The sequence below is a fragment of the Etheostoma cragini genome, chromosome 14 (assembly GCF_013103735.1).
Source record: "Etheostoma cragini isolate CJK2018 chromosome 14, CSU_Ecrag_1.0, whole genome shotgun sequence".
Lineage (NCBI taxonomy): Eukaryota > Metazoa > Chordata > Actinopteri > Perciformes > Percidae > Etheostoma > Etheostoma cragini.
Genome location: NC_048420.1, coordinates 12,596,268 through 12,611,721, shown reverse-complemented (window position 1 = coordinate 12,611,721; position 15,454 = coordinate 12,596,268). Strand labels below are relative to the sequence as shown.

Genomic DNA, 15,454 nt, shown 5'->3' with positions numbered 1-15,454 from the left:
CACTTCAAGTCAACTTTATTTGTCAATTCTACAATATGTGCCTACAGAACCTTTGAAAATACTTTTCTCTCCAACCCATGGTGCAATTTATGCGCTAGTCTTATCTGGATGAATGAGTAGGCATAATGAATATTAAATAAAGTTGTTGTGTTGAGCAAGCTTGTAATTTAACACTACGTAGCCTACAGAAATAAAATACATTTCTATTTAAATTGCCGAATACCGTCTCACAAATTATTCTGAGCAGATCCCATTTTTCCACAGCAGAAAGCTGTCTCCAAGCTGCGTTCAACAGTGTAAAACCTCATATAGCTTATGTTGAACTTAAAGGCTGTTTTGAAGTATAAACAGATACTGCCATTGAATTAACTTGTGATGCAGTTGCAAGAACGAAGACTGACAACATGGGTGGCTGTGTCGATGCCTGCTCACAACTGGCTACCATAAAGCAGTGTTTTCCAAAAGTTTTTCCGTTATCAGTGATATCTTTGTAGCCTATCATTCCGTTATTAATCTGATAATTAATCCGTTCAATTTGAGATGCTTTCATACAGAGATAAGTGAAACATACTTTCTAAGGTGTTCGCACATGTAATGCTTGTGGCGATAGCTGGGGCAACGACTCATGCCAGATTAATTTGTGTCACTTCGATCCCGTTGATTGTGTTTTCTATTTAATTCTACGGACGTGCATCATTTTTATGGTAATCCAAACTACACATTACTACTCATTCATCACATTTGGACACGAGTCACAACTGTCAAACTCCCATTTTAAAGCCATTTGGATATTAGGCTAGCTAGTGCAAGTGTGGAAAGGTGAAATATCAGGCTTGTGTTCGTGTCTTTGTTGTTAGCTTTTTTTGTTATTTATAATAGTTTGGGCACAGTTTTACTACTAATTTAAGCGTGAATGTCACTAAATAATCTAAAAAAATCAGTGTCCGTGGTTTACAGTAGAGACGTGGTAGAGACGCAACGTTGCACTCGCCAGACAACAACTGATATTTTCGTAATGAAAACGGCTCATTTGTTCATGTTTGTCTGATCGGGTCCAAAACTACTGTCCCAGCAACCCGTTCCCACCGTAATGTTTCACAAGAGCCCGACAAATGAATGGGAAAAAGAGGCGAATTGATCGGAATTGTTTACTGCAGCGGTGCAGCCCCGCCTTCAACACATATCACCAGTTAACTCAAAAACCAGTTAAACCGAAACACCGGACTCGAGTACTTCAGCACTAAAGGTCGGGACTTTCGTATTCACGTGTTAATTGAAATAAATTAGCTTCAACCAAAACTACTAAGGAAAAATTAAAACAGCCTCAAATTTAAGCAAGGTGTAACCTTACCTGATTCAAAGCTTTGCTTAGAGATGTTATTGTAAATGTCCTCATTCAGATCAACAACCTGTGGACCAGACAACAACAATTGGTAAACTGTTATACATTATCCAGGGCTGGGCAAAGGAAAATTGTTCTATTTTGTATCTCAGTTTATGAAGGGACAGTTATAACAATGACCACAAATGAAAGAGCAAGGACCAAACCTGAGCTTCTCCATATCCATTTTCTTGTTCAAATGAAGCCGCCAAACGTCTGATCTCCTCCCTCGGGTTAACCGATGGTGCGGGTGGAAGTCTCTGTAACCCCTAATGTCAGAAACTCTGTCAGAAGGCATTCTGATAGAAAAAAAACACTAACTCGTGTTCTTTGATTTGATGAGGAGGAGAGAGGATGGAGTTCCAATGGAGAATTAACAAAAGGTTGAATGAAACTGCTTGCTGGAGATGATTAAGACAAAGACAATAAGACATAAAAACAAAACAACAGGGCAGCTGACAGTGGTCTGCACGATGACACATCGAACAGCCCCGAATCGTTATAAACTTCAGAATAAGCTTCATTCCCTGCACCAGGGGGCGGTTCCTTTTCACCTGGTGTATTTAAACCCATTCTCATTGGTCTGCTGTTGGCAGACCATGTCTTTTTGGTTTATTTGCTGTCCAATGAGGAAGGTCACGGGTCTAAACTCTCCCCCTTTGGGGTCGTTTTTGGTCACCGATCATAAGGTTTATTCATGTAAATAAGAAACTCTCACAAAAATACAGGAATCAACATTACATTATATTAGCCTACACATAGCCTGAGACCCCAGGGGGTTGGAGCCAGAAGGTTACTTCCTGTTATTAAGCAAAAGGCTAGTTTCTATATGTTAAACGCAAGACTTTACCTGATCAACAACTTTTAGAAGATTGGGTTTGTATTAAGTATTGAAATGCTAACTAAGGCTATCAGTATTGGATCAATCTGTCTGTAGAGTAGGCCTATACATAAAACAGAAATACGTTGTTTACAGAACATTGTTTTTAACTATTGTAAACTCAAATGCTAAATAAATACCTGCTGTATTAAAGAAAAATTCCATTGTTAGGACTTAAGTCAAGATAGGAAGAGTCCCATTTAGGATTTGCTTGTGTAATTCCTAATTGGGAACTATCTTTTAATCTCAGGTTAGGAAATCCTAAATACTCAATTGTTTTACTGTATTTGATGTTTATTTATCAGGGATTTTACCCAAGAGTGATAGAGAAGCATTATCTATAACATTATCACCAGATGTGAGAGATGCAGTTTTTTTAGGACGTCTAGCCTCCACTAATTTGTAGTCCTTGTCCCTCACCAGTCCTCCTTTGTTAGCTTATGGTCAACGGCCCAGCAGCTGCCGGTGAACATCGGTGCGGTCGACATGTTTGTTGTCTTCTCTCCCGTGTGGCCGAGCGCAGCAGATACGTATGTAGTACATATTAAGTAGCTGGGTTAAAAGTTCACTCAGTGAGAGGAATAACAATTAAGCTCATCAGACGTTTCCTACAATTAAAAAATTGTTTACAAGTCCTGCAAGTACACGTCAGAGTCGAGTCTAAAGTCATTTGAGGAAATGTCTGAAGTCACTGTGTTTAGGACTCAAGTGTGACATCTCTGGTACCTTTTAATGAGTGTTTCTTCAACAAATCCAAACACATAGTTAGGGTTTGCCGTTAATACAAAGTTGGTTGTGTAAAAGCAATTTTTTTTTTAAATGTAATAAACAAGTTAATAAACTATGAAACTAGTAGTAATGATCCTTAAGAAAGGATCAGGAAGTAATGAAGTTTCTGTAATACGGCCCCTGGAAAACATTCTGATGGGTAATGAAGATGTTAATTACTATGGTAAGCTATGAAAGTAAGTTAGCTGTTGCGTTGTATAGGCGAGCTATGATATTATAATATATAAACTATTTTAAAACTTCTCCACCACTCTGATTCAACCTAACATTTTTTAGACTTTGCATGCTTTTATGCACAGAAGGAGCACTGTGGGTTTTGTCCCCCATTTCGGTCTATGAAGGGATCTCTTCATGGCCAATGAGGTAAGGAGGAAGGATTACATTGATCATTAAGCCTTTCAATTTACACGTCATATGAGAAGTCCATTAAAATGGACAAAAAAAATATCAAAATTTATGCTTTAACATTGACTCACCCCAAGGTAGATCTTCTGGTGGTGGTGTCCGGTAATATGGGTGATGATGTCCTTCTCTGGGATCTTCAGAGAGCAGCACTCACAAAAGTAGATGGGGTCCCGCTCATCGCAATGGCATTCAAGAAGTGCACTTAAGCCTAAAAGATATATTGTTAACATTTAATACTGCGTTAGAAATCTCCTCCCGGCATAGAAATGGTCTTATTTAAATTAGAAAATGAATGAAGCTCAAGCAAATGTAAAACAATAAAATGTTATGGGGAATCCAAATGTAATCAGTTGATGTGTCAGTGTACTAACATTAACGGTAGACCGAACTGACCAAGTATTCTACAATATATAGACTCTTTTTCATTAGGTCTTGAGCATTAATCCTTTATAAAAAAAAAAAAATTTTAATTTCCTTTATTTAAACTGTATATAACTAATTTAAAAAAAGAATAAAAGCCACTGACCAACCACAGGTTCTCGGCTCTTCTTCTTGACATACTGCCACAATTGATCTTGTTGATGGTTCACGTTAGAAGATGCTGTAACAACAAACATTTTCCTAGAAACACTGAAAAGAAGAAAAAAGAAAAAAAAAAAATCTTCCAAAAACCTCAATATGGCATTAACATACCTTTGTCCTTTGTAGTTTCATAACTTGATTTGCCACTTTCTCTCGTGTCTGCGGTGGTTACCTCCTTGTGTTCGTTGCTTGGCAAGTTTTGTTCACAGAATGAGTCTTCTTTGGAGATGAGCCGCTGCCTTTTATGGCTCATTTCTTGCTTGGCAGTCTCAACAGAACAGGTGTCCTGTGAGATTTTCCTTTTCTGGGTCAACTGCGTCAGGACATCTTTGCCATCTGCCCTTGAATTCTTGTCTGTGTCCTTGCAGCTTTCTAGTGTCTGCCCACTTGTTTTTCTCACTCTATGGTCTTCCATCTTCTTTGTTAGGTCTTCTATTTTCTCATTTATCGCCTGGCATGTTTCACTTCCTGCACTCTTTATCTCCTCTGAACTAGTTTTGGAAAACACCTCTCTTCTCTTCTCTGATTCCTTTTCACTTGGTGAAGGAGTTTCCACACTGAGTGTATTGGTGACTTCAGCACAAACCTCGACTGAAATATTGTTCAGGGTCATCTCAGCATTGTCTGTAGAATTTTGACTAGTTTGGTCACCCCCCTCCATCAACCTGCTGTTCTTCTGACCGTCCTTATCAACATATTTCAGGGTTTGTCTGGGGACTGGTATTAAAAAGAAAAAGAAAAAAGAAAAAAAAAGTATATATTTGATTTGATTATATCTTTAGCCACATTGTTTTATTAAGTATTACCTGAGTAAGCAACAATACAAATGCAGTAAGAAAATAGTGGATGAGGTGAACATAAAAGCAAATTTCCAGAGAGCAACATGCGCACTTGTTACATATATCTTTACTGCTACACAAAAAAATTAATAAACAACAAACAAATCTCCCACCAGGGGAACCCAAGCATTAAGTACTCCAAATATGAATGAGTCTTAAAATGAGTATTCTGCTTGACTTACACAGCTTCTTTTTAGGCATTATTTGGGGTATAAGGCATATCTTTTCTCTCTTAGCTGCACTTTGCAGGATCTGTGTTGCTGGAACAAAATAGCATAAATCAGTCAAAAAAAATCAATTCAGTTACAGATGCCAATGTATATCATTCATTGCAAGACAAAGATAAAGACTCACCTTTAGAATACGAGCAGGGCTCCCAAATGGGCTTGTTCAACTTTATTACCTTTAAAAAGGCAGAAAATATGGAGACAAAAGCATTGGAGCATGGCTGGAGAGTCTACATGAAGATGGTACAGAAACTTAATTTCTAGAATACCTGTGCATGTGAAATGGGGTGAAAACGCGTTGCCTGTTTTGCCAAGTCCAATAAGGTCTCTACATCTGTGCTTGAATTCTGGGAGCCTGGGTGAAAACGGTCCTACACACACAAAAAGCACAAATGTTTAGTCAAGCAAACGGATATGGTTTTTCACTTATATGTATACAATATCTAATATACCAAATATTATATACCAACTATATATTTTATCTATTATATAAATATATAGTATACCAAAAATACCCTATTTTTTCCAACTGTGCCGCTATTTGCCTGACTTTATCCTAACACCCTAAATAATCACAAGAGATACTAAGCTACAATAAAAGCATAACAGTCACCATTAATGGAAAAATAATGTGTGAATAAAAACACTCACCAGAAATGTTGCAACATGCTCCCAACTGAACACATGAGCGTAGCATTCATCGTCTGACAACCGCCTCTCACAGAGCAAACACAGGAATCCCACTTCTGTTAGCTGGTCCCGTTTGACACACACATCGTGCATGACCAGGAACTGAAAACCTGCCATGATAAGGCGAAGACAAATCAAAAATTCAAAAGTTGCCACAGTGCATTTCATTTCAGATTTCTGGCGAGACCGTTTCTCTCTGGTGGTACTCACCAAGCAGAGGAAATCTTTCGTTTTGTTGGAGTTTGCTGTAAGTTTCACGTTGTGGAACTGCATAGATATAAAAACAGTCCAACATGGACAAGTCAGCTGAAGGTAATCGATTTAATTTAATTTATTTAGGGCTAAGAAAGTATTAGGTTACATACCTGCACTCTTTAAGTGATCGCGGTGTACATTAAGTCTCTCCATCACTGCAGACACAAACAAGAATAGAACTAGTTTAAACTGCTCCAGGCCTTATTTTTGGATTTCAATGTTGTTCGAGGTTGGCTTAGTGGCAAGCATGACCAGAATCACTTGAAATAATCTTACAGAGCAGGTTTCACAATTTTGGGAAATTTGTCTCCTCAGCTGAATAATTCGATGCATGTACATAAGTCCTACCTTTTGAGTAACTCAGTCGGTTGAGGCTCTGAAACACCCTGTGTGGGATATCAAATACCTGAGAAAGGAAAGATTCTCAATTAGTAATGCCTAAATATTATTTTTTAGTCTACAGACACAAACCTTTTTGTTCTTTTACATTAACAAGTTTGACTGTGGTTAGTTATTGCCTTTTAGACTTTTAGTGTGTATGCTATGATTCCAGACATAATGGTACAAGTATCAGGCAGAGCTGCAAGAATGACATTTATATATCCGTGAAGGAAATCCCTTCTATACTGCTTTGTAGTATCAAGTATGATCATGCTCTTGCAATTACAATTGTATACATTTATATGTATCAACCATGATATGGTTTTACATTTAGTTGTTGGGAAACTTTAAAAAAAAAAAAGGAAAAAATAAATGCATACATAGAGACAGGACAAGTCTTTTGTTCTATCATAAGACATGTGTGTGGAAGAGGTTAAGGAGTAGACACAGATGTGCGGGTGTTTTGATGCATGAAGGAGAAGAACAATGCATCCACATCAAAGAAGTTTTAAGCCTCTTTAAGAAATGTCATAACATCCTGAAGGATGAATCCTGTCATTTGTTACAGATGATGTGTGTTACTTCAAATGAGCATAAGAACTCTGTAATGCTGATGATGCGTCTTACAAGCAATATAAGCTTATTTTACTGGGATACTGTGTGTGCTGGCATTTTGTTCATCAACTCTCATCTTTAGACTAAAAGATGAGTTTTTTTTCATTTTTCAAGACAAAAAGTTGCTCTATCTCTAAACAGATGTGAACACCTTAGTGGGTTTGTTCCAAGTTCTTTGGCAATTTACCTTCAGCGTCATCTGATTTTGTCCTTTTTCTTTTTCCTCTTCCCATGCCATCGACCTCAAGACTTCCACATCCAGATGGTTCTTCCACGCCAAAGGCAGCCGCCAGGGGTTTTGGTACAGCTAAGAATTGAAGACAAAGCTTTTTATAAGTATATCACGGAGGGGTCAGCTGTATATTACTACGTTTCAGGGCACTGCAGGACTCAAGTGTGTCTGTTCTAAACGGCTAATATCATTATCTAACAATTAACAAAATAAACTGCTCATTGTGATGGATTTCCAGGAACAAGGCTGGATTGGCCATCTGAAAGACTTTCCTTTGACCTACACAACTTCACACAGAAGTCTCAGATTCCTGTAACCATATCCTCTCAAAAATAATGAGCAATTTCTACACCTGCATCATTTAGAGCAATGTTTCCCAAACTTAGGGTCGAGACCCAAAATGGGTCGCAGACCTGTTTTATTGGGTCGCCAATTGGCAGAGTAAAATGCATATCAATCTTATGTGAATGAGAGACACCAAATTTCTCTTTTGGGTCTCGAGCTAAAAACGTTTGGGAAACACTGATTTAGAGCATCCTGAAAACCTCACCGAACAGGACCACAAGGGCCTGCAGAGGGTGGTTCGTTCAGATAAACCTATATTAAGAGTCTCTTTACTTTGTCTAAAAGTAGATTTACTCCAGGTGCTGCAAGAAAAAAACGCTATGAGAATCATTAAAGATCAAAACAAATTCTGGTAGGCACGTTTGGGCTAAAATGTTAGGGCCGATTTTTTTGTCGCAATCTAGCGTAGCCCAGAATAGATTGATCACTTAAAAAGGAGAATCCCGGTTGATTCCAACACGTCGCTCTGTCTGGAAATATGAAGTGCTGTCATTAGCGAGCAAAACAAAAACAATCGGTGCTGCCTACACCGTGTAATCCTCCTGCAAGAGTTAGCACCCAACAAGCTTAAACAGGGCAAGTTTTTTAGCCTTTAAACATGTTAAAAAACAAGAAATGCATGAAAGTAGTGATAATTCAGCTGTGTTTAGTTCCTTTTCAACACAGGAACTAAACACAGCTGAATTAGCTTTCTTTCATGCATTACTCTCACATCTACTGCCGTCAGAGTCACTGCGTTCACTCGGAAGGAATCACTTCACATGGGTAGGCACTTTTAATGACATTTGAACATCTTAAGAGGCTAAAAACATGTTTAAGACTTGCCCTGTTTAAGCCTGTTGGGTGCTAACTCAAGCAGGAGAATAACACGGTGTAGGCAGCACAGATTGTTTTTCTCTCTACTGACAGCACTCCAAATTTACAAACAGAGCTACATGTTGGAATGGACTGGAATTCTACTTTAAATGCTACTTAATAGAAACAAATGTCCATAAAGTGGGTTACTCCTCAGCAGTATTAGTCAATTGCTGATCCCTTTAATTCACAAAAAGGACAAACAATGTGGCAGCTATATAACGTGATAAAAAAAAATGCAATTCCTAACACACATCAGGTGTTTCTGCGGACCTCCAGCTGCATTGAACACAAACCACATAAATGACTTAAACTTACCAAAGTGTGTATAACATGTTTTGGGGAGTCAAAGTGTTGCATGAGAAAGGACTGGGGGAAACACTCTTCACAAGCAAAGCACACATAAAAAGGTTCCTCCTGAAACCGAGTGCTGATACACATCACAACCAGGGGCACACCTAAACATACAGATGAGAAATGTTATATTTTACAGTTTGACGCCTTAAAAGAGGACAATGATAACAAGTGGGTCTGCTCACCCGTAACTGGTTGATTTTTCCCCAAGCGCACTTTGAGGTACTCAAGGTATAAACCCAGATTGAGTTTCAATTCTAACACAAAAGAAAGAGGGTTAAGAGATTCAGTTGCAATTTTCTTTAGATTAGAGCAGGAGTAAACATCATCTCAAACTTTCCAAAGTGGATGCCAATGTTTGGAGACAGGGATACCATCAAAGCTTACATTGTGAACATTAATCAGTTCTATATTTAAATGTTTATATTTTTTAATTAGCTGGCAGACCTTTCGACCAATATAGTTTCAAACTGATCAAGTGTTGCAGAATGTTCTAACAGTCGAAAACTTTGTACCTTGGCAATACCCATCAGCACCTGTAAGAAAGGAGGGATATAGTCATCTTTCATTTAATTGAGCGCAACACAACACAATTATATGAGAAATGAGAGGAAAGTACACAATACCGCCAAAGAGTTTAGTTAACATCTAGGGAAAAAACACAAGGGCAGATCTTAGAGAGTATGTAATGTCACATTTTGTAGCCCTTCATTAATAATCCCAAATACTTGTAGGAAGTTGAGAAAATGTTGATATACCTCTTTGTGTCTCGACTCTGACAAATGTGAGGAATAATGACCTTTATGGTCAAAGCTCACACTGCAATTCTGCCATAGGGGAGATACAAAAAAAAAAAAAAAAAATTCATTTCATTAAACAAACTTCTTGTTCTTAATGTAACCTACAACATAGATAGTATTAGGTACTATCTTGATATCCAGGCTATTGTAGTGAAATTTATAATTATGATATTTATAATTTATCACCTGACAGCGTAGTTTGTACGAAAATGCTCCTGACGGTACAGAAGCAGCATGATGCACTGCAAAGACAAAAACATAGCATTGAGTTGATAATTCCATATTCTTAACTGTAAAAAAAAAATTCATCAGATTATCGGTGATTTGCTTTTTAAAGAAAAAATTGAATATACGGTCTTTTTTTCTGGAATGTATGAAATGTCTGGCTAATTTTTTATTTTAGCAGTTTAAAAACACTGGAATTTAATTAACATTTCACGTTATCACAACAAATGTACGACCAACAACTTAAGATGCCCAACTAGTTCACACTGAGAATACACACCCAGCTTGTTCCCTGGTTTGACGCTTGTAATCAAGCCACTCTCATTGTTTTCCATCCTGATGGATTCCAGGGCCTTGAATGCTACAAGCCAAAGGTTCAATTAGTAAAACATAATACTGGGTGTAACTGAAGGTCCAGTTCATTCAGAGGAATACAACATAAACGGAGGCATGAAAAATAAAAACCAACCTTCTGCATAACAAGCGAAATTCACCGATGTGAATTTGGCAGGCTCCAGGCTCACTTGCTGCAACAAAAAGTCATACGGTTTTACATTAATATGACCAAAAAGATACATTTGGCACACTTGCACTAGTGACTTTGTGAGCTGTATTACCTTCATATCAGTATTTGAAGTATTGTGAATTTCCTCCGTCTGCTTTGCAAAATTGAGCAACATGGGGGCAAACTTGTTGTAATCCATGTAGGATTCCTTTGCCAGCAAAGTAGATGGATGCCACGCTCTCTGCACAGATTATGTGAATCACACAATTGCCCCATAAGAAGAAAACTAAGCAAGGAATTATGCATTTTTTCCCCAAACTTCAAACACAGATCTAGCCAAGCAGACATCAAGCCCATGGTCTTATAGTCAATGACATAGATTTCATCATTCCCTCACGCACACATCTGAATGACCTACATCCTGGGTAAAACCTGGCGTTGCAGATAGTCCCGGTCTCTCTGGGATTGTATTTTTTTAATATTTTATTTTAATGTCAAAGCTACTTACAAAGTAACAAAAGATGTGGTCAAAGCTCAGGACATGTTTGATGATCGTGTGGTCAGCCAAAGGTAGGTTGCACAGCGTGCAGAGGTAGTATCTCTTCTCCGTCGGCCCAACACAAATGCATTCAACAAGGTGCTGCATGCCTACAAGATCATGGCCAGAGAATACAGAAAAGGGGAACAAAAGTTCAAAAAGAATACTGAGGAAGGCGAACTATGTAGTTAACTTTGCAGCGTATGCGTGTGAATTTCATCTCGTGGATTGTTAAAATCCTTATTTGGATCATTCAGTTTTGTTAAATTGGTATTATACAATTATTCCTGTAGATTAGTGACAAGGTAATCCCACGTCAAAACGTTTCTCTAAATTATTACAATTATTCTATGAGACAAAATATACGTTTCCCTTCCTGTTCTCCACACTAATGAACATTTCATTACCAGCAGAATTTGCTTCCAAAGTTTTTTGTGAGGCATTTACTGACCAAGAAGTGGATGCTTCCTGTTGCTGTCTCTTTGGTAGGTTTGTATCATTGTCCTCTTTGGCTTGGTAACTAGAGGGGGGGGGGGGGGGGGGGGAGGATTGCAACAATGAACCATGGACTAAAAGGATAATAAGTAAAAATAAATGTAACACATGCAAATAAACAGGATCATTACAAGCAGAAGAAACAATTGGCTGCTGATTTAATTACATGACTAATAAAGCACTGCTTTTGTATAGGTGTATTAGATGGGTAAGGTTTGAAGTGGATGTTGAACTCCGATATCCAGACAAGCCGAAATAAAGAGTCCTGAGAAAAATGTGCACACACCTTTAAGCAGCTTGAGAAGCTTGTCATTTTCACCAAGACTGCACATCACTGCAAAGTAGGATCAGATCATTTTCATCGAAACATACAATTTAATAAAAGTCTCAAACAAATATTGCATTGGGAAATCTTAGAATCTCCTACCTTCAGCGTAGGTACTTCTTTCAAGCCTATTCAACAGATCTTTGGGTAAATCCAACAACTGCAGAGATCAAATTAGAAAAACAGGCTTTCATCCTACCAATACAAATACTGCAACACAGCCCCTTTACATAGCAGAAATGATGCCTTTTAAAGTCCAAAATAACAATATTAGAGGAAGACTGAAAAAAACTGACTGAACTCAGATTGTGGGCTGGAAAACCAAAACAATGAGCTTAAAGAAAATATGAAGTTCCATAGAGCCGAGAGGAACCGCAGAGTTGGGTGTTTATTCATGCTTGGTGTTTTTTGCCGCCAACGTTGCCTTCCAGGCAGCGACCCCTTTCACATACAAGTAGTTATGTGATCCTTTGTTGATATAAAATTATTAAATAAAGCAGTTTTTATGTTTTAAATATTCATTCAAAATTATGATTCCAGACCTCCAGGTACAAACCTGTAGTTGTCCTTGACCCCTTTCTTTCACTTCCTTTATGACCTCAGACCTTAGAAAGATTCTTGAATCCATGCTGGGTATCCAGCCGAAATTCAGCACGTTGGGGTTTGTGTAGTTCTAAAATAAATTAAAATACTAATTAAAATGCGGTTCCAAATGTTACGCATCGGTTCCTTTTTATGATGTTCAGCACTTACAAAGTAGTTTCTGAAATGGTCAATAGAAGAGAGGTGGTGTATAATCTTGTCTGGTGGCCTCTTTTCCTCACAGACATGGCACAGGTAAAAAGACTGGTCTGTCTCCGGACTGAAACACAGAGTCATCAGCGACAAGCCTGGAAGAAAGCACATTTCAAAGCATATAATCAAACATAATTCATCTTTTATATCTTTAATATTTGGAAATGGATCGAGGAGACATCACAGATAACAGATTCAGCTTTATTCATTTAGAGAAAGTCTATCTTTGAAAGCATGCAAACTTAATGTACAACCTTTCAATCTTCAGCCATTATTTACATTGTGTCACAGGTTTACATTTGTTTTAATGAGAACAATCACATAGCTCCATGTCCTTCTGATGCCTGATATATTGCTTTAAGCTACAAATTATACACATTTTGAGCCACCAACTAATAATAGTAAGACGAATATTTACAAGTCATAAAGACAAGCACAGAGAATAATGTGTCCTTTTCCCCCCATTCAGCTATGATAATAACTTACACAATACTGTATTCTTATACAATACTAAATAAAAGACTGGTTTTAAAAAGAGTATACAATATAAGTATGATAATATGGAAGCAAAGATTCAGTTAGACTAAAATTGAACAGAAATTACTGACATCTCAATCAAGTGCAAAATATTGCCCTATTTCTCACATTGCTGTCAATCATTCTAACTCTGCAACAGTAAAGGAGTGGTTGATCTCTTGTTGCGATGCATGAGAAGAAAGGGTAAACTACCAACAAACTCAAATACACTTTACTAACCTAGGATGGGTTGTTTGATGTCACGCCTGGCACGTGGATGGATCATAATAAGGTAAGGAAAGAAGCCTGTGGAGTGTACATAACAATGGAAGAAAAGATGATTACACTTGAGCTACTCAGGACAGCAAACGTTACTTCAATCTTAACTTTAAAGAAATGGGTCCAGTGATGTACATTGGCCATGTGACATTCCAATTTGTTAATTTTTGAACGTTGTGTTTTAACCTTTTCAGTCTAAATAATAGGCTAAAACTATATGAACGCTTTCAACAACCTAAGTTATACACTATATACAAGAAGTGGAGGTAGCCACCGTTAGGAGCAAGAAACGATACATGGCTCCCAATACCAATAATATCATGATATAGCAATTCTGCAATAATCAATATATCGCTAGTCAATCCTATAATGCTACATCACGATATTTCGAAAAAAAACAAGGTGAGATAAATGATTCAATATGAGATTCATTACCATTTTTCTTTTTCTATAATTTTGCTAGAACCCATCGTTTGGGGTAATGTGCAAAACAATGCAGCAATGTGTTAACAAAGGCAAGGAAGAAGAAGGCCGGTAGCAAGGAAAATATTAATGTAAAGAAATATTTACAACAATTACAAAAAAGAATTCACACTGAATGTTTGTTTACAAGCACTAAGACACATGATTACCGTGACCCCTGTACATATCTAAGAAGTAAACAAGTAAGAGAATAAAGAAGAAGATTCATTTTAGTAACTTTACGACACACGTTTTGTGCACTAGGACACCCATGGAGGTGACGCCTTGCACATTCCAGTGATCAACAGGTGATGCTAAACAGGGTTGAGGTTTGATATCATTTTATCTAATCTGAATCCTTTGCCAAACAAACACGAGGAGAAAAGAAATGAAGCAGGCTTACCCTGACCCTCGAACATGTCTAAAAAGAAATAGGAAGGGTACAAAATTAAAATTAATTGAATGGGAATAATTTTGCGTAACCTGTTTCCTCATGCAGGACACAAACAGAAATATGAATTACCTTTCTGGAAGACTTCTGCCATTTTCTGTTGGTAAAGGAGAGCGGAAACAAGCAGAGGGGTTAATTATATCTAAGGCAAATCTAGCAAAATAAATATGGAGACTGCCTTATAATACACAACAACTACACTAACTGAGTCAAACACAGGACTGGTCTTTCTCTCCAATGACTTCCAGCTTTAACTAAACAGTTAGCCAGCTTACTTATAATGCTGTTCATGAGACAGATCTACAGACAGAAGAATTGATCTAAAGCCTGGAGAAGTAATTTTCCTATGTGTCCTATTCTACAAAACACCACATGACAATCTTGGCCAATATGTAAAAGCGCAAGGTGCCAGCGGAAGTGTAACCCCCCGAAGGAAGTGGAAGAATGCCTGATAAGGTAGAAAACAAAAAAAGCTAAACTTGCCCACTAGATAAGCAAAAAGGATGGAGCATGGCAGAAGGTGGTGACATTTGTGACTTGTTTGTTTCACACTATAAAATGTAATGTTAAGTGCTCACTTATCTAGTCTTTCCCACATGCTTATGCAATGACTCTTGCTTGCAGGCAATACAAAATAAGTATTCTCAGCAATTAGGGACAAATACAGATATTGTGTTGAGTATTTCGGTACCATCATCTCACCAACACTAAACAGCATCAGGTTTTCTGATTGCCACAACAGAGTTGGCATGTTCTACATTTGTTTAACAGGCCAAAGAAATGCAGTTAAAGGTCCCATAGTATGCTCATTTTAAGGTCTACATGTGTTTTGGGGTTTCTACTAGAACATGTTTACATGCTGTTATGTTAAGAAGAAAAAAAACATACTGTCTTTTCTCATACTGTCTGAATGTATCTGTATTAACCCTGTCTGAAATGCTTCGTTTTAGTGCCTGTCTCTTTAAGAAAATTGGAAACTTGCTTCCTCGTCAAAACCCTTGTGTTTAATTTGGTGCGGGAATATTTCTTCCCACCCCACACCCACACCCAGACAACTATACTACACATTGTACTAATTGTGTCCAGACAATACTGAGAATAACCAGGTTAAGTGCTCACCTGTTGATGTAGGCTTGAGTGCACATGACTCTTCAAATCACGCACCTTGCTGTATTTGGTGAGGCAGACCTAGAAGACAAAAAAAAAGTGCATCAGCATTGTGAAACAGAATGA

The 15,454-nt window shown here is 37.7% G+C and overlaps 1 protein-coding gene across 2 annotated transcripts in view; it reads right to left on the bottom strand.

Moving 5' to 3' along the window:
- The window catches only part of LOC117956555, a 31,897-nt gene that overhangs the window by 12,460 nt on the left and 3,983 nt on the right, over positions 1-15,454 (bottom strand). For both annotated transcript variants that reach the window (XM_034891656.1, XM_034891658.1), the window contains exons 2-33: positions 15,341-15,409; positions 14,294-14,318; positions 14,174-14,191; positions 13,270-13,335; positions 12,472-12,608; positions 12,275-12,391; positions 11,821-11,878; positions 11,680-11,727; positions 11,350-11,418; positions 10,869-11,008; positions 10,473-10,601; positions 10,325-10,382; positions 10,136-10,216; positions 9,817-9,872; positions 9,589-9,657; positions 9,457-9,478; positions 9,346-9,366; positions 9,016-9,087; positions 8,795-8,934; positions 7,232-7,351; positions 6,397-6,454; positions 6,159-6,203; positions 6,004-6,060; positions 5,755-5,903; positions 5,373-5,474; positions 5,231-5,279; positions 5,059-5,136; positions 4,149-4,754; positions 3,982-4,056; positions 3,527-3,663; positions 1,549-1,650; positions 1,352-1,409 (exon numbers count right to left, since the gene is read on the bottom strand). In XM_034891656.1, the coding sequence (XP_034747547.1) occupies positions 1,352-1,409; positions 1,549-1,650; positions 3,527-3,663; positions 3,982-4,056; positions 4,149-4,754; positions 5,059-5,136; positions 5,231-5,279; positions 5,373-5,474; positions 5,755-5,903; positions 6,004-6,060; positions 6,159-6,203; positions 6,397-6,454; positions 7,232-7,351; positions 8,795-8,934; positions 9,016-9,087; positions 9,346-9,366; positions 9,457-9,478; positions 9,589-9,657; positions 9,817-9,872; positions 10,136-10,216; positions 10,325-10,382; positions 10,473-10,601; positions 10,869-11,008; positions 11,350-11,418; positions 11,680-11,727; positions 11,821-11,878; positions 12,275-12,391; positions 12,472-12,608; positions 13,270-13,335; positions 14,174-14,191; positions 14,294-14,318; positions 15,341-15,409 (3,031 nt within the window). The remainder of the gene's footprint in view (positions 1-1,351; positions 1,410-1,548; positions 1,651-3,526; positions 3,664-3,981; positions 4,057-4,148; positions 4,755-5,058; positions 5,137-5,230; positions 5,280-5,372; positions 5,475-5,754; positions 5,904-6,003; positions 6,061-6,158; positions 6,204-6,396; positions 6,455-7,231; positions 7,352-8,794; positions 8,935-9,015; positions 9,088-9,345; positions 9,367-9,456; positions 9,479-9,588; positions 9,658-9,816; positions 9,873-10,135; positions 10,217-10,324; positions 10,383-10,472; positions 10,602-10,868; positions 11,009-11,349; positions 11,419-11,679; positions 11,728-11,820; positions 11,879-12,274; positions 12,392-12,471; positions 12,609-13,269; positions 13,336-14,173; positions 14,192-14,293; positions 14,319-15,340; positions 15,410-15,454) is intronic.